This window comes from Nelusetta ayraudi, unplaced genomic scaffold (genome assembly GCF_046127955.1).
Source record: "Nelusetta ayraudi isolate G7.1 ecotype Tasmania unplaced genomic scaffold, CSIRO-AGI_Nayr_v1 ptg000006l, whole genome shotgun sequence".
NCBI lineage: Eukaryota > Metazoa > Chordata > Actinopteri > Tetraodontiformes > Monacanthidae > Nelusetta > Nelusetta ayraudi.
In genome coordinates this window covers 5,925,654-5,944,406 of record NW_027466056.1, presented here as the reverse complement: position 1 = coordinate 5,944,406, position 18,753 = coordinate 5,925,654, and the positions used below count along the sequence as shown (strand labels likewise).

The following is an 18,753-nucleotide window of genomic DNA, read 5'->3' as shown; positions in this document are numbered from 1 at the left end:
GAGTTTTTGTTTGTTGAAATTGTAGCTTAAAGTGTTTTAATTGCAATCATTTCAAGAATTTTTATTGCAAGGGTGTTCTGTACAAGACAGGTAAGTCACAAAGCACAAACTGACGCAACACAAGAAGGCAACAATAAATGTTTAAATATGTTTATTGATCAAATTGAATCAGTCAACCTTGTACTGACATGGCTTATCATTTCTTTGTTGAAGGAAAATAAAAAAGAATTGGCTGAAGAAGAAAGAAACTCAACCTGCATTAAATGTCCATCATACTATTTTACATAATCTGTTTACCCAAAACATGTTAATAGAATAACAAAAAATAATAATAATATCATGTGTAAAGTAATTTTCCTACACAAACGTATTTCTGTCACAGAAATACTGTAACATTTGTTTGTCGGTTCCTTCTAATTCTTACTTAATTCTCGGAACCTTTCTTCCTCGTTGTTTTCTACCGAATCCCCTCTGTGCGGACACCGTTCACGCTTATATGTCGTCAAGCTAGTCGACGTCGAAACGTACACTTCTGACTTTACTTTCATGTTACATGCATGCCACATACTACCTTATTTACCATTTGATTGTTTTGCCTACTTGCATGCCACAAATTGATGACTTTTTCTGCAAACATTTAAATTATTTTACGTGATAATATTCGTGCAAAAACAGAAATCCTTTCCGAGGATCTCAGATCATTGTTATCTTGCAGGAACCACATCTTTACACGAGTATCTGCAATGCAAATGTAGAGAGAGAAAAGCCTGCTAATGATGAATAACAGTAACGACTTCAATAACGTGATTAAAAAAAATAAAAAAAAAACTATTTAAAAAAAATAATCATGTAAAAACTCGCTTGTTTCCATTTTGACTGGTCAAACATAGCTTTGCGTTTCTTTTTGTTCCCGCTCGCTTGACTTAATTTGAAAGAAAAGTCGGTAACACTTCCGGCGAGTTGACGTCGAGTTTGACTCGTTCGCACGCCGTCAGCAGAAGACGAGGCAGCCTGCGTGTTACGAACAACTGAGGTTGCTGTCTACACAAGCTGGTCAAAAATGGTTGGGAAAATAAAACACGTCCGTCAGAAAATTCACCAGGAGGCCGTGAAGCTAACCGCGCCGAGCGCCCCGCACCAGCTTCCGGACTCGGGGCTACCGCCAAAGCCGCTTGCGTTTGGGGCGAACCCGACGAGACCCGCTGCGCTTGAGGGAAACAAGATTACCGGCACCTCTGAAAACGCGAAAAAGGTTTGTTTATGATAAGCAACTTCCACCTGCGTTTGAATGCAAAAGTGCGTAATTGGGAGTTCATATTGTCCGTTGTTTTGTACAATATTATTATGTACTAGGGCTTCAGCAGTACCCTCAAAGTGTGTGTGTGTGTGTGTGTGTGTGTGGGGGGGGGGGGGGGGGGGGGGGGGGGGAGACATATTTTGGTAGAGTGGTCTTGGAAAAAGATGTAGATGCAATTTTGCAATTTCCCGCATTCCTGTGCATTTTTTTACCTTTCTTTCCTTCTTTCTTTCTTTCTTTCTTTCTTTCTTTCTTTCTTAGATTGAAAATGATCTCCCTCTATTATTGTCTTTATTGGAGTCAGCATGGTCTGCAATTACTGACTACTATTATGTTCTGGTCGATTGGGTAAACCCAGCTTGGTCTGCGGGCAGTTTCGTTTCACCAGTCTAATGTTTTGGTGTAATACACACAGGAATGACACTACTTTCCTGTGTACTTACTCGGGGGGAGAAAAGGAGGAACCTTGGAGGGAACCGCAGAAGAGGGGATCCCTCTGTCTCGAAGTAGCTAGACGTGCAATGCAATAGAAAATGCAAAACTTTGGCTTTACTATGTGTTAAACTGTCACAAAGCTGAACAGTTCTGCTGCAACAGCGTCTAAAAGTGAACATATAACTGTGCACATCCCTAAATCTGAAAGCTGTCTCATTCATGTGAGACGACATATATAGATGAAATTGAAATATCTCCTCGAAACGATTTTAAAAACAAAACAAAGGTGTCACGCACAAGGTAGCGGCTCTCGCACCCTGAATTATGGCATTTCTTTTCTTATGACCCTTGTGGCCTCTTCCACAGAGCTCCTTCCTCACCGGGATTTTTGCGGGCACCAAAATATCCCCGGAGGCTCTTGTCCAAACACTCAAATTCGAGGAACCGCAAGCTGTACCCGCACCTGAACCCGCACCAGCTCCCAAAGGTAGGTTCCCCCTTTCATAAGCACTAAAGTCAAACACTTTGCTGTCTTCAGTGCGAGCTTCCAAAAGGGTCAATTCCGGTTTGTGGAATTTGTGTAAATGAGCCTCAGTACAGTAAATATTCCCTGAAAGGTCCAAACCACCAGCGTCACCAAACCCCTTTTGTGACCCGATGTGAATGAGGTGTGCCCCGGTGTAAATCTCAGCCCAAAAAAAAAATTATAATTAAAATTGCTTTCATATGTTTTTACTGTATTGTCAAAAAAATGGTGTAATGCTAATATATGTACATGACAAACTACGTTAGATCAGTGTTTGTCAACACTATGACAAACATCAAGTAGTAGTAGTACTACATCAAGTAGTATGCATCAAGTGAACGACAACACGAAATGTGTACTGTGTTCTCCAGTTGCTTGGAAGGCATCGTGAGCGTCTACATTTACAGCAATGAGTATTGATTTTCATAAGGTGACGGTGCCGCAGCGAAAAGGTGGGTATATATGGCATTACAACAGTAAGTTTTCTTTTGTAATATAACCAAAATACCTTATTCTGAAATATTCTGCACGTTGATGGATATCAGGCGGTTCTTCAAACAGAGTCAAGTCGCTGGGGAAGATGAAATTAAAGACGGACATCTGAAAAATCATCCTGCTCAGCTAGCTCACTTAATAAAATGCAGCAATGTAAATGTTAGGCATTTACGTTTAAACTGCTGCAGGGAGCCACATGCAGCGTGCTGCAGGCCAAGACAGAACAGAGACTAAGGTGGATGAGCAGTCAAGGCCCTGTAGAGAGACTGGCAGATGGCAGCCAGGAGAGGGGGCACCAGCACCAGGGAGAGGCAGGCGGTAGACAGGAGAGAACCGTTTCAGCAGAAACGTTGGGCATCATCAAAAAAGGGTTCACAGGAAACTGCATTTCCATGACAGTTTTTTCGCAAAATAAAAGCAATATTTCTAAAATTTCCACAAAGTAAAATTGCGATTTGCAGGCGTTTCCATTGAATGGCGTAACGCCGTAAGTCTCGTACAGTCTTGTCCCGCGAGATCCCCACTTTGAGGAGGATGGAGGTACAAAACATTTTGCGTTTTCCCTTTAAGTGAAGTGGTCACGTGACCCCGTACGTCACATCCGCTGACGTGTAAATGCTGTGTAAAATTTCCATGACACATTTGTGATATATTCATACGTCTGAAAAACCACCTCATTGAGAGCGTCAAAAGCTTTTAGTGAAATTTGAATGGTTTTTCCAAGTTGAGGTGTTTCCATTACCAGCTTTTTCTTGCGATATTTAGGTTTTGCATAATTCTGGGGTCATGGAAATGCAGCTAATGAAAAAGGGGAGTGAAGTGACTCAGGGGAAAAGGCCCACAGCCCAAAGCAAAGTTGTCCTCCTTTTGGGTTAAAGAATGCAATGAATGGAGATTTTGTTTCGTGAGCACAGTTTTACAAATTCGGGGGAAAAGCTCTGGGTGCATTGAGAGAGCATGAAAAGATAACTGCTTCCAGATCAGTACTGCCTTTGGAAGCTGGTAGCTGAGCAGCTAAATTCAGCAAATAAAGGAGACGTCAAGGAGAGAGTCAAGTATTTAAGTATATTGAAGTTCCGTTCCGTGGCCATAATGAGGTCATATCAATCCTCAATCGGGGAAATTTTCTTGAGTGTTTTGGAAAAAAATGTGATCCCTTTTCTGCCGTCATATTCGTCCCCATGGCACTGTGCACCCTCGTCTCCCATGTCTCAGGAGGTAACAGCCGCAATAGTGAGTGATTTTTGGTGATGCGGATGAGCTGAAAGGAAACCCTGCCTTGCCTCGACACGAGGAGGTGGAAAAAGCGTATTTTCCATCTCTCACCAGCCGCATTCTGACAGGTGTCCAGGGCCGAGGCCCCGAATGAGGCAGCTTCCTCTCTGCGGAGCACCTCAATGGCCTTGCACATCATTTCAACATTGGTCTTAAAACTGAAGAAGTTTTCATGGCCAAAAACTAGCATCTGGAAAAAAAAGAGCCTTGCAATGGAGGATGTGCAGTGTGTTTCCAACATGCTGGACAAAGACATGTTCCCAACATTGACACAGGTCTTTCAGGTCTCCCTTACGTTTCCTGTCAACAGCTGTAGTTGCAAATGGACGGGAAGAGGTCCATTGAGGTTTGTTTGTTTGTTTTTTTGCAAATTAGAGATTAGAATACATTGGAATAGAATAGAATTTCGTTTATTGTCATCATACATGGTGCATGACAAGATTCCTCTGTAAAACGTTTTAAAATGTGACAATAGCATAAAAGCGGAAATTGCAACAGCATCCTCTACAAAGTACACACTCATTTAAAACACAACAGAAAAGCAGCAGTCACCTGCAAAATTAATCTTGCAAAGCCACTCGACTGGATTGTGAGAAATGTGATTAGAAAGCAAATTGTGCCTTGGCCTCTTAAACAGTATGACTATATTTGACCAGTTTGAGCCGTCTGCCTCATCTACAGATTATAATATAGGACCTACTTTGTATTAACTGAGATGTACGTATGAATGGTATGTATGATGATTTGCATTGGCCATAGGAAACGGGTAACTTTCAGTGAGAATCAAGAAAATGATTATGCTGCACACTTCATAACAGTAGCTTGCACATTAAATATCCCAGCTATAGAAAAGTAAGTAATCTTTATGTAGTTATACATCAAGCCCTCTTATTTCTATGCATTCATAAAGGAAGTCTGTAAATGTTGTCTGTTGTCTTCAGATTCTTCATATTGACATGCTCCCTGCTGTCAGTCGCAGCAGAAAGTGAAGAAGCGTAAACATTTTTCTTGTATGCAAAATATTTTAATTAACAGTAAGAGTAGAAGATTGTAGCAGTGTTCCACCAGGCCACGAGATGGCAGCAGTGAGCTGCAACGCTCGTCACATGCTGCAGCATCCCTCTTCAGTGGACTACAGCAAAGGGTGTGTGTGTGTGTGTGTGTGTGTGTGTGTGTGTGTGTGTGTGTGTGTGTGTGTGTGTGTGTGTGTGTGTGTGTGTGTGCAGCATCCTAGTTTTTGGGAGATGCCTTACACGTCAGACAGAAACGTGTGTGTGTCTGCGCGCGCGTGTGTGTCTATATGTAACATGTGTGTATGTGTACACTGTATATGTATATTTATTATTTCCATATATTTATTTACATGTGTACACACACAGATGATATACACACAAACACACACACACACACACCCACACACACACATAAAAGGAAACCAATGAAGGAGAGAGGCGTCTGAAGGGGGTGGGGGGGCATCACAGATGCGGGCCTAGTTGCTAAGCACGCTGTGCTGCAAGAAGCCTCAGCAGACAGCGGCTCGCAGGCTATTTATAGACGAGGCGGCGTTTAAATTTAGCTCATGCGTGAAAAATCGTGGTTTAGCTGCATCAGTGTTTCCCGGTTCAATCTGGAAAACGCTCGGGCCGCCGTCCGATGTCAAGGGCCTCTCCCTTCATCATTTGCACTCGTAATCTCTGAAGATTCCGTGATTTATATCAGGGTGAGAGATTTTCCCCCCATTCTGGTTGAATTTGAAATGCATTTTATTGGCCACGTTGCGTAAGATGGTGTCGAAGGAAGGGACGACAGCCCTGTCACAAGCCGTTTTGTCTGTAGTTCATTATTTTGAGAAGTTGTGTTTTTGAGCCATGGGATATGAACATTTACAGCACACACTGTAGAGATAAAATTTAACCCTGAATCAGTTTGCGAAACCAAGAAGACTCCCTTTGAACTAAGAAACCTCAACAAGCTAAAAAAAATCTGAAATTGTTTCAAATTGCTGCGCCGTGACGGATTCGTGGAAAATGGTGTAATTCGCTTTAATAGATGCCTTCGAAAGGTTGCTAGCAACCCTCAAATGAAATCGTTCAAAAGTATCCCTCTAACCCAGGCGTGGGCAAACTACGGCCTGGGAGCCACATGCGCCCCGTTAAGCTTTTTAATCCGGCCCACCGAACTTGGAGAAATTATGCTAATAGTAAGTAAGTCATAAAATTTGTGTTACACATCAATTTTTTCAGTTTGTTAATAAAGAGCTAAATATCATGGGGCTTCAAAGACAGATACTTTGTTGTAAAGCATTTGTTCATTTTCAATTGACATTAAAGCACGTTTTCTACACATCCCATGATATCTTTTTTTTCTCCTATGAGCTCCTGCTCCGGCCCCCTCGCTCACATGTTTCGAACCCATTGTGGCCCACCAGTCAAAACGTTTGCCCACTCCTGCTCTAGCCAGTATCCATGATAATGGATTGAAAAAAAATAAGTCTGTTATCCAAAGTTCCAAAATTGAAACAAATCATCTCACATCACCCCTTAACCTGAAGAATTTCTCTCAAGCCCTGACCGGGGGGGAAGTTGATCAGACAGCCTCACCGCGGCCCAACGACAAAGTGCTCTGTCTGTGCCGACTAATTAGAGGGATCGCATGGCTGTCGGACCCTCGGGTGGGAGGGGAGCGAGGCGGGGAGACCCCGGCTCCTCTTTAGTCTTAGGTCAGCTCCCAGCGGATCCCTGCCACTCCGCCCCCTTCCTCCCCCGTCTCTTGCGCGCTCATCATTTATTCAAGCGGACACAGAAAAAAAATCAGCACTATTTCGCTTGCTGTTACGCGCCATCATCAGTCATCAGAATTTCCCCCCCGCACACGCAGCATTTTTTTGCCTCTCCTCCCTCGCCCCGTCCCCGCCGTACCCGCTCGGCACGAGGTTCATTTGCCCGGGCCGGGCTGTCATGTCTGCTCACATCGTTTTTCCGAGCTGCCTGGCAACCAAAACGCTTTGCCTCCTCCAACCAACCAACGCGAGCGAGCGACTTTATTTCGAGTCCTCGGTCGGCGCAAAGCAGCTCTCGTAATTCGATTAACCATCGAGCAACGTCTGATTTTTTTTTTAATGCCCGTGACGAGAGGCGTTTCAACACATGGGGCCCCGATCAATTTGCCGTAGCGGGCTGGCAGTCAGGAAGGCAGGCAGGGGGTGGGTGGGGATTATTCCAACACAATGTACTTATCGATCCGTATCTGCGGGGGCCGCTCTGGCATGCATGAGCTCTCGGGCCAGCGTTCGCTCGCAAGTTAGTCCCTTTGGCCGTGAAGTCGCACGGGGGGGGGGGGGCAGATGGAACGGGAAAAAAGAGAAAGAAATGCAGACGTTCACGTCTGGCGAGGACACAACTCCACGGGCATATTTCACCGTCCAAAGAAAGGCTTGTGTGTTTGTGTGTGTGCGGGGTCAGGAGCGGGGTGGCGTGTCAATGGATGCGTTCTCCATCAATTACAGTGTGCCGCTCCCCACCGCTCAAGTATCCCTGCACCTGCAGCAACATAACTAAAGTCTGCGTACGCTGGAGACGGATTTGTGGAATTTATCGTTTAACGACGCAAGCCAGTTTGGATCGTCCTCAGCTCAGCCGTAGAAGGGGTGGTTCAGACCTCATTTCCACCTCATTTCCACGTTGGCCAGTGTGCCGCTTGTCAGAGGAGTTCACTGATGCTAGCTCAAGTCAACACTTTCTGCTAGCCTGCCGATGAAAACGATCTTACCCACTCCACAGCACAGCCGAGGTCAAATAAATGAGAATGCCAAACTAATAAAGCTACCCTCGCATCCAGTTTTGAGGACAAAGTTCCCCAGCAGTGGCGCTATTTGGCTTCAGCACTGCGCTCTGCTTTTGCAGCAGTGACTGTGGCACATAAATACAGATATACAAATTTTGCTGCTGAGACATTATTCCCTCAGAATGCAGCATGGCACATCAGATACTTTCATTTCTAACATCTCTATATTCGATGATCACAAAAAAAGGTCACCCACGTGTCCAATAGGTAAGTGAGGCCCTGCAATAAGATGTAGAATAAAAAATTTGTTGCGACGCAAAAAATATTGCAACGTGCATAGTGTAGTTGTAGTGGTGTATCGTGCTACTCATTTTCTTTCACCTTCCAAACCTTGAGATTCACCTTTGCTGCGCTTGCAGTGTGCGGCAGAGAGACGGATGTCGTCATTTTGCAAACTGCGGTCTGTCAATTTTTGTATTCTGTTTTGTCCGTAATAGTGACGCATTGTTCTGGCCAATCAGTGAGCCTGGTCTTCTTCTTCTTCATGCTTCTTGCTTGTTACCTGTTCAGCACTCCTCCTGTTTCGTACCCCTAGCTTGAATTACCTTGAATTACCTTGCATTAGCTTGAATTACCTTGAATATGGGTATTTTAGCGTTGTTGAGCTTCACGGTGTCAGACTTACGTGGACCAAAACCATGCAAAAAAAAGTGAGAAAACCCCACAACCCCAATCAAGCGGCTGTTGAAAATGCATGACTTTGTCCCATTGCTGTTGGGTCTGAGCAAGGGGTTTGACCTCCGGCTCTCCGTAATCACAGCTCTCCATTACGCTCAGCGGTGGGAAGACGACGCCCCCGCCGGGATCAGAGCGGTAGTCGAGAGCCTTCCCTGTTTTGTTTTGTTTTTTCTTCCCCCCGCCCTCGATTAACACAATAGACCTCCCTCCCGACTCCCCCGCAAGTATGAGATTGGGTTTCTCCACCTCCACCCGTATTTGTAGTCGGCAGCAGATGCCTATCTTTGCCTGTTCCCTTCCTGCAAACAGCGGCAAAAGCGGCCGGGGTTGTTTGCCGCTGCGGTGGCAGATAAAAATCCCGCCAGGATCTCTGAAGGTGTGCGAGACCCCTGGAGATAATGTGCGCCGTCTGAATGTCGCCTGCTAACATTCCGGCAGATGGGGACGCATACGTTTAACAATGGCGTGCGTACAAAGCCAATTAGATTCGTTAATGCCTTGTGATTTTTGTGTTTGTTTTTGTCCCATACATTTCATATTACAGGGCTCCAGACTAACTTTTTATTTATATTTTTTTCTTGCTAGTTCTTCAGTGGCCCCTTAACTCAAAATTTCCTATCATTTTTTTTACTGTATTACTGATAAATACTTTGACAGTAAATACACAAACGACAGTGTTTTGAGTTCACAAACTTCTGATTTGCAAATACGCTAGCAGTCAAAGGTTTGGACGCATCTTCTCATGCAATTTTTTTTTTTTATCTTTACAACTTTCTGCACTGCAGATAGATACTGAAGACATCAAATATATGACCAAGATATATGTAATTATGCAGCAAAGAAAAACATGTTAAAAACTAAATATTCATTTTATGAAAGGTGACTATTTTGAAGAATTTAAATATAAAACGTGTTTGACTTATTTGACACTTTTATTGTTTACAACATTTACAACAGTGAAATCAAGCGTTTGTGATAGTGGGTGATGAGTCTTTCGCATCGCTGTGGAGGAATTTTAGCCCACTCTTCTTTGCAGAATTGCTTCAACTCTGCCATATTGGAGGATTTTCTAGCATGAACTGCCCATTTAAGGTCACACCACAGCATCTCAATTGGATTTAAATCCGCACTTTTACTTGGCCACTCCAAAAACTTAATTTAGTTTGTTTTGGTTTTTTTTTGAGCCATTCAGAGGTGGACTTGCTGGTGTGTTTCGGATCATTGTCCTGCTGCGTGATCCAAGCGCGCTTGAGTTTGAGAGGGCACAAACTGATGGCTGGACGTTCTCCTTCAGGATTTTCTGGTAGACAGCAGAATTCATTGTTCCATCAATCACAGCAAGTTGTCCTGGTCCTGAGGCAGCAAAGCAGCCCCAGACCACCACACTGCCACCACCATGCTTCACTGTTGGCACAATGTTCTTTTTTATCAAATGCTGTGCCATTTTTACGCCGGATGTAACGGGCCGCACACCTTCCAAAAAGTTCAATTTCTGACTCATCAAGATGTTTTTTTTGGCAAATGTGAGACCAGCCTTTGTGTTCTTTTTGGACAGCAGTGGTTTTTTGCCAGGGAACTCTCCCATGGATGCCATTTTTGGCCAGTGTCTTTCTTATGGTAGAGTCGTGAACACTGACCTGAACTGAGGCCGGCGAGGCCTGCAGTTCTTTGGATGTTGCTCTAGGTTCTTTTGTGACCTCCTGGATGAGTCGGCGTTGCACTCTTGGAGTGATTTTAGTTGGTCGACCACTCCTGGGAATTATTTTTTCACATAGAGCCAGATAGGTTTGTCATTTTTTTGCCCCCTTGGTAAATTAAATCATCATTTAAAAACTGCATTTTATATTTCCTAGGGTTGTCTCTGTGTGATATTAAGATTGGTTTGATGAACTGAAACCTTTGTGTGTGATAAATATGCAAAGAACACAGAAATCAGGAAGGGGGGGGGCAAATACTTTTTCACGGCACTGTACATTCAATTCACAGGGTGTGTCCAAACTTTTGACTGATAATGTGTAATTCAGGAGTTTACATTGTATTACTGTGGTTTCTGCTGAGACGCTATATTCCCTTAAAATGCAATGCAACGCAAGGGTACTTTTATTCCTAAAATTATTCGATATTCTATCTACCATCACTGCAAAAACTTCACTTCACATATCCAATCATAAAATTTGGCTTGGAACACAAATAATGTTGTGCAGCCCTACAAATAGATGTTAGAATAAAATTTGTCGGGATACAACAGAATTGCAATGTATTTAGTAGAGCTGGAACCAAATTCAGAAGGGATTTAGGGCAATTTAAAGCCAGGCCTGAGGGACCAATATTATGGGATGGGGCAAAGGAGGCTTTGCATTGAGTTGTTAGTTTCCAGTGGTGGTGGTGTTTTGGGGGAGGCGGGGGGGGACAAAAACATTTCAATTCCAACTTCTGCCCTTGGCCCCACACCAAAATCCATTTCCAACTGGATCAATAGGTCGACGTGCTGTCACTTTGCTGCTCCTGGGATGGTATCGGACAAGTCGGGACTCTCCGCAGCCCGCTGTGCTCATCGAAATGACGTGCGACTGATCCATCTGCCGCTGACCTCTGAACTCCTTGAGCCGCGGCCAACACAAATCGATAGAGTTGTTTCGTTCGCTTGGCCTTTTGGGTGGGGTGGTGGGGGGGGGGGGATGGAGGGAATCGAAAGGGAAAGCTCACTGGCATTAGCCACTAACTGCGTTTCCATGACAGTCTTTTGCAAAATGAAAGCGATGTTTCTAAGTACAATTGCGATTCCCGTGAAATCTCATTTTACGAGAAATACCTTTGCGTTTGTTTGTTTGTTTATGTTTGTTTGCTGTCAAAAATGGTTGTTATATTTTTCTCTTGGATTACTTGTAAGAAACATTCCGTCTCCTCCTCGGTCCAAACATAACGCAACATTTTAACTTGAAGTGAACTGGTCATATGATTCCGTACGTAACGTACGCTGACGTGTAAATGCGAAAGTGTTTCCATGACACTTTTGTGACACACCTCTATATGGATACGTCTGACAAACCACCTCATGAGAGCGTCAAAGCCTATCAGCCGTATTCAAGAGTTTTTTTTCAAAGTTTAGCTGTTTCCATGACCAGGTTTATATTGCGATATTTATGTTTTGTGCAATTGTTGGGGTCATGGAAATGCAGCTAATGGGAGAAGCATTTATAGGCTTCTTTTTTTAACATAAATCTGGAAAATATTCTAAAATTGATTCATCTCTGTTTACTTTTGCTATGCTGAGTAGATGGATAGACCTCCACAGAAATCCAACCCATCAAAGGTTGCCACCCCGTTCTCCCAATCCATCCTCGCGCGCGGGCTCATTAGTGAAACAAATGTGCCATTCTAATTCCAAACCGCCTCCAAACTGCTGGGCATTCTCAGTTTACGGCCTATCGCCTTTGGGCGTCTGCAGGCCCCACCGCACTACCGCATTGCATTGAGCCAGGAGCTCATTGATCCTCTCCGTCGCGCACATGGGGAGGGTCTGGCGGGTGTTCGTGTGTTTTTGTCTCTCGAAATTAACCCTCAAATGAACCCGATTAGAAGGTTGTTAGGGAACAAATGCATCTAAAGTGGGGAGTACGACCCCGTATCATCCCGGCCCTGCGACGGGGCCTTGAGTTCAATTGATTGTGTTGCAGCTTGAAACCTTCACTGATTCCTCTGCCTTTTATGATTATGGTTTCGTGGTTTCTGATTGTTGCTCGCTGCTGAGGCAACGTCGGTCGTGTCGGGTATTCGACCGGCGGCCCTTCCTCTTGTATCTCACAATCAGTGGACGGGGAGAGACCAAGCTAATGGAAAGAGACTGGTCCCGGTTTTTTTAGGAACAAGAAGTAGAATTCCTGTTGTTGTTGTTTTTGGTATCTCCAACCTTTTCCGTTGTACTCGCACTCAATGACGAGCAGGGTGGGAAGAGAAGTAGCACGCCGGCGCCATGTGATTCCAAAATGTGTCACCCTACCCCTACCATGGAATCGGCTTTATTATTTGCTCGCTGGCGGTACAGTTGTAGCATGCTGACTTTGCTCGCCGCGACAGGAAGTTCCAACTGCAGGGGACGCCAAGGTGGCTTTGCTGATAAAAAAAATTGAGCTTAAAAAAAAAAAAAGAAAAGAAGAAGTTTCCCTTCCCGCCCTGGGATGTTCGTCCTGCAGGGCATGGAAAAGTAGATAGGGACTGGGACAGTCAACACTATCTTTACTTTGCACCCCGTTTGTTGACTTAATGACACTCTTTTTTTGTTCAGTTTAAAAATGATCTCAAAGTGGTAGCATAAATCAGACCATTTTCCATCCCCATCAAATAGCTCGGTAAATAACGGGACGTAATCCGTGTCTGACCACCCAGAATTTGCACTTTTTCAAAATTAATTTCTGTGGACTCATCTTTCCCACTGTGTTTGCAAGTTTGCAACCGTTTGGCGTTTTGAGACGCTGTACCTTGACAACTTTTTTTTCTCCCCTTTTTTTTTTTTTTTTTAGAAGAATCGGAACCGAAGAAAATAAAGTCGAAGAAAGAGAAGATGAAGGAGAGGAGACAGCGGTGGCTCAACAGTGAGTTCGTTTAATTACCTCTTCAGGACTTTTCAAGCCTCGTAGAGCCACTTTTTAGTTGGAAATTTTCAGGTAAGAACCTAGTTTTAACTTTTTCTGATGAAGTGTGTGTGTGTGTGTGTGTGTGCGTGTGTGCGTGTGTGCGTGTGCGCGTGTGCGCGTGCGCGTGTGCGTGTGCGTGTGTGTGTGTGTGTGTGCGTGTGCGCGTGTGTGTGTGTATACAGGAATATATATGTATACATATATATAACATATATGTATATCTATATATATATATACACACACACACACATATATAGAGATAGATGGACAGATTGATGGATCTTCTATGTCTATTTGTATTTAGGCAACTAGAGCTACTATGTCTATATCCTTTATATCTCTATAGATAGATATTCAAAATCTATATCTTATATATTGTAATATATATCGAGCCTTATACAATATATAGTAATCAATCATAAAATATAATATATATCTTCTCTATCTTTTGCATATATAGATAGATCTTCTGTATCTTTATGTGTATAGATAGATAAATATTCTGAAACTTTATCTTATATAGCCTGCTGGATATATTGATAAATGCATAGATCTATATCTTCTGTGTCTTTCTGGGTATAGGTAGACCAGTACATAGATATTTCAAATCTACATCATGTCTATTTTCTATAGCTATGTATAGATAACTTAGATATAGATAGATGGATGGACCTTTTTTAGTAGTGGAGTAGTCGAAGTCTTTTCGACAAAGCCCCATCCCGTAGGCCTGTGAGAGCGAGACCTTGAGTGAAACACTAACATTTTACAGCGTAGACTCATACACGTGGATTCATGACGCGGCAGTCGCACTGTTTGCGTGAACACTAGTGAGCTACTGCAGCAGCTCCTCTCCGCGCGACCACATTTATCACTGCCATCACCGAGGGCCTTTGGTGTCTTGGCCCGAGGCTCCGCCTGCAATTATAACTCTCCTCCCCTTCCCAAACATCGCCCGCCATCATCTCCTCATAATTGCGACGAGGCCAGTAACCGTACCCGCGCGCCTCGGCCAATCAATGCGACGGTAACACAACGCGTATCCCGTCGAGGCGTATAATTAGGCGCTAATGGCCGTGCCGACTCGGGCCGCCTGAAACCCAAGAGCAAGGCAGGGGCCGAGGGTTTTCAGGAGTTCGGGGAAGGGGGAGATCGTAACAGAATACGAAGTTCTGTGCGGATCACGGTTGCACCAAAGGGAAATAGGATTCTATAGGCGAGTGCCACTTGGGAAGCTCGCATTTTTAAATAGCTCGCTCATTAGTCGCAGCTTTCATTTGTTCTTTGAGCTATACAAGACTTTGTCGGCAGCGTCTCATTTTGCAGTGTTCCCACCACAGTAAAAAAAAAATGTGATTGACCATCTTTTCTCCAGTGGAGATGAGGCCTCACACGTTGCTTTTCATTGAGCTTTTTGTTTTATAACCGACACTAATATGTGAAATACGCACGTCGCACGGCTTGGACTGCTGTACGCGATGTTCATTGTACCATCTGTTCATCCTCGGCCAAGCCCAGGAGTCAAACCCACAACCTTTTTGCATCACGGCAACTTTGCAGTGTGAGCGGTTTGTGCGCACACCTTTCCAGCCAGATGAAAGGCCCCATTTTGTTACTTTAGCACGAACAGGCTAACAATACCAGCGCAGGGACGCCTGAATGATAATAATCCCCCAGCAAACATCCGGCTGCTCTGTGCTAACATCGCTGCGTAGAATGGAGTCGTCAGTTGAGAGGATCTGGAACCTTTGAGGCCCTACCTTACATTTACAGGCGCGCTGAAATTCTGTCGTTTCGTTCGGAACTCGTGCCGAACTCCAACGCAAAGCTGTTTGTGCCTCTTCCCCAGAGATCAGCTCCATCAAACAGGCCAAGGAGCAGCAGGCGGCAGAGGCCCGGCGCCAGGCCACGCCGGTGGTGGGGGACATGAGACCTCTGGCCGACGCCTTGCCCGAGCTCTCGCAGCTCATCGCCCCAATCGCTGCCACCGCCAAAACGGCCCGCCGGAAAAGCAGGAAAAACCAGACGTGAGTGCTAGTCCGTTCTCAGCTCGTCATCGTCGCTTTTCTTCGTCTCATTGCGGATCAGTCAAGCGAGCAGACGTCCACTCGCGGTTTGCGATTTTGCACATTGCCACTCGCGTAATCTCATGAGACGCCCACTCCTGGTAGCCGGCGCGACTCTGCTCGCCTCTTGAGATCGAGTAGAAAAAAATCCTTGAGACATGGTATCCTCCAAGAAGTAGTTTATGATAGTTTTTAATATGTATATATTTATACAGGGGACCAATTTTAAAAGGCAACAACTCTGCAAAAATAGGAGGTCTTGCCATCAGGGCAAGGGCCCCTGTTTAATAATTGCTTGAATTCTTTGGAATTGCTGTTTTTGTGGTCATACTTACATTCCTCCAAATCAAGTTTGTTTTATGACCTTGTTGTATGACCTTGGTCGCTACATCTTTCCGTCACAAATGTTGCATATTGATTTATTTTCATCCCCTTTAATGAAGTGGAACCACACTTGACACTTTTTTGGTCGTCTTTTCGCAAGCTTTCAGTCTCACATAAACAAAAGGTTGCCAGTTTCTTTAGTTCAACGCCTCTATAATGTGACAGCCAGTTGCCATCGACCTTGGATCTTGACACAAGGTATGCCAAACGACTATGGTTCTTGGTTATTGGAATTTGGCACCGAAAGGTGATCCATTTTTCACTATTCGATAGGAGCAGGCCATTTCAGTCGACGCTATAGAATGAATTGAAGTTTAGTAACCAGCGCTAACCACAGATACCAAGCCTGTTGTTGCTTTGGACCAATGCAACGCAAATTCATTGGCAGAGGATCTGCCAGGCATGGCGTTATTTATCCAACCCTTCACCTTCCTCTTGTCGTCTTGTGTGTCCCGTTTGAAAGCATCCAACAACTTAGAATCTCCTTAAAGAAGGCGACTGTGCCGCCTTTTTATATCCCCCCCCCCCCCAAATATCTAGAATCCATCCAAGTAGAATTAAAAAAAAGAGCTTGTGTTGAAAAGTGACCGCGAGAAATGGGGCCGTTGGATCATACAACAAGTTCCCTTATTCCCCTCCGTGGTTGAGATGTAGTACATCCCGTGATTGAAAGCCTCAGTCGCAGCCGCCCTGTAGGAAACATTTCTCTCCTTCTGGTCCGATTTGCACGCCGGAATTTTTCAATTATCTCTCCCCGTCCTTCCAGCCGTGTCCGTTCCCGCTCCACATCCGCCTGCAGTCACTCCTTTATGTGATGGTGTCGTTATTTGCCCGGTCGTAAAACGTGGTCGTTAAACCCCCCCCCCCAAGGCGAAGGGCTCGCTCGCGCTCAGCGTATCCCGCCTTGTGCCAACAGGGTGGCATGCAGACCTACAGGTATAGTGTGTAAAGTTCTGCCATTTAGTGGTCAGATTTTAGATTGCAGCACTTATTCGCTCTCCGTCCATACACCCAACTAGAAGAGGAACGAGGCCGACTGGATGCCTCAATTTCTTTTTCACCGGAACACTGGAATGGATGGAGGTGTGCACGACTGCATGACTTCTTTTCATTTTTTTTTTTTTTTTTTTTTTTTGCCCTGGTCTTCTTCCCACAGACCCGTGAAGAGAACCGAGCCGACAGACTTCAGTCAGATGAAGCCGTTGCAGAAACGCAAGCTCCTGTAAGAATCCTCGCAAATTCAAACCCTTCAATTTTTGGAATTCCGCTAAAGTCTCTAAACCTGCCACAATCCCGTGTCTTTTTTTCTCTCTCTCTCTCTCTCTCTCTCTCTCTCTCTCTCTCGCCTTTCACCCCCAGTGAAACAGAGACCGCCCGCTTCAGCGAGGCAATCAAGACGCTCTCGGCCAAGACGAACCCTTTGGCTGATATCGGCGAGCACCTGAGGAAAAGGATGAAGCGGGAGGAAGAGCAAGGACAAAGCTGATGTTTGGCGGAGAGCCCGTGTTATCCTTCTACGCACAGTTGGAGCTCCACCAGGAGTTTGGGACCGGGGGGTGGCAGCGGCTTCCGGAAAACTGTCGGCCAGCAACTAACGAGACTCTCCCGACTCACCCCCCCCCCACACCCTCGGACAAAGATGATTGGCACGAAGCGTGGGGGGAAATCGTTTCGCTGCTGTGTGGATATCCCCCGTTGTTTGGCTCCCCGTTTGTATTGTCTGCTGATGCATTTGCTGTATTAAACCATCGACTTCCAATGCGCTGCATCTAGAGCCTGCGTCTTTTTCTGTTCTCGAGACGCGGCAACGATCTCATGGCGGGAAGCACAGACGACAACAACAACAACAACAACAAAAAAAAACTTGTTTTCTTACAACGGCGCCCACACATCCATCCATCCATCCCTCCCTCCTCGTCTATTTTCAGAGTCTTCTCATTGTGCGGCATTCGCTGGAAGATCAGTGCCCGGGCGTCAGGTGACTCATAAGCAATAACCATAGCAACTTCACCCATTCCATGGAAGTGAACATCTCGTGTGAGGGGGGAAATAAAAATGAAGATGCTTTCCAAATTGTCGTGAGTGCGTATGATGGAGGGATGTGGGCACAGCTCTAAAAATACTGCCCTCACAACCACGTGTATCTCCATCTAAAAAGATTCCTGATTTGAATCACGCTAGTATTCCAACTTCCTCCCACGCAATGCCGAGGTAGCAAAAAAACTACCAACCAGGGGTTATTTTTCTATTAAATGTGCTTTTTATTGAATTTTTGTTGGCAGCCACGGTTTACCTGCAACAGTGGTAAGAGTTCAGTGTTTTCTTTGTTGTGAAATCACAACACACATCGAGGAGGAAAACACTTTCAAAGACCATAACTTTAAGCTAGCTGTTAAGAAGAGCCAGATATAAAGAAAATTGTGTTACGTCTTGTATTCCTGTGAGAGAGGTTTAATTTTCATGGTCACATGATATTCCAAAATTAAGCCCACAGGCTGGCTAATATTTTTTTTAAGACGACAACTCTAGTGTTAAGGTTTTGCTAAAAAAAAAATGATGGAGTTTACTGGACAAAGAACGTACTTTGTCATTGCCTGCGATTACAACTTAAATGGGACAGTCTTGTTGCAGCGCTATGGCCGTGCACATTTGTTTTTAACGCCGTCTATGACGTCATATTTAAGATCTGTGCTGTAAATCGATTTCAGTTGTAATCACATAAGTTAATCTGGGAATTTGAATTTGTTTTCATATTTTTAAAATAAAAACTTTGTGTTTGAAATAATTCCCTTGCCTTTTGTAGTTTTACCTGGGGGGGGGGATCGTGGTGATTTTTAGTGAAAAATTTTAGTCACAATCGTGCAGCGCTGGCAGTTTCATTTGGTCTAACATATTTCCGGGGAATGTTAATGGTTGTTTTAAAGGGTTTGATTTGAAGGAGAAAAAAAAAGAAAAAGGCTTGGTTCAGTGTTGCCGCAGGCCATTAGGGCTCATTAATAATGGATAGTGTGAGGACAGTACGGTGTCAAATGAAAACTCATCAGGCTTGCTTGTTAGCATCCGCTAACGTGCGCTAATTGTGGGGGTGGGGAGGCTAGTTAATCCATTTATACATATATAAAT

General features: G+C 44.5%; 1 protein-coding gene across 2 annotated transcripts; it reads left to right on the top strand.

The window, feature by feature from the left end:
- Nucleotides 1–862: 862 nt before the first annotated feature.
- On the top strand, nt 863–17,398 carry slx9 (SLX9 ribosome biogenesis factor). Of its 2 annotated transcripts, none has more exons than XM_076017459.1 (6): nt 863–1,252; nt 2,099–2,219; nt 13,073–13,141; nt 15,030–15,207; nt 16,787–16,852; nt 16,990–17,398. In XM_076017459.1, the coding sequence occupies exons 1-6, from the start codon at nt 1,061–1,063 to the stop codon at nt 17,114–17,116; spliced, it is 753 nt and encodes a 250-aa protein (XP_075873574.1). In that variant the 5' UTR covers nt 863–1,060; the 3' UTR covers nt 17,117–17,398. The 2 variants fall into 2 exon arrangements, with proteins under 2 accessions (XP_075873574.1, XP_075873573.1); XM_076017458.1 differs by having other exon boundaries at nt 866–1,252; nt 13,070–13,141.
- The last annotated feature ends 1,355 nt before the right edge of the window (nt 17,399–18,753 follow it).

Excerpts from the sequence above, each read along its gene's own strand:
- slx9 (XM_076017458.1), top strand. The coding sequence starts at position 1,061 with ATGGTTGGGAAAATAAAACACGTCCGTCAGAAAATTCACCAGGAGGCC. Across the intron at positions 1,253-2,098 it reads CCTCTGAAAACGCGAAAAAG|AGCTCCTTCCTCACCGGGAT; the intron begins GTTTGTTTATGA and ends CCTCTTCCACAG. Across the intron at positions 2,220-13,069 it reads ACCCGCACCAGCTCCCAAAG|AAGAATCGGAACCGAAGAAA; the intron begins GTAGGTTCCCCC and ends TTTTTTTTTTAG.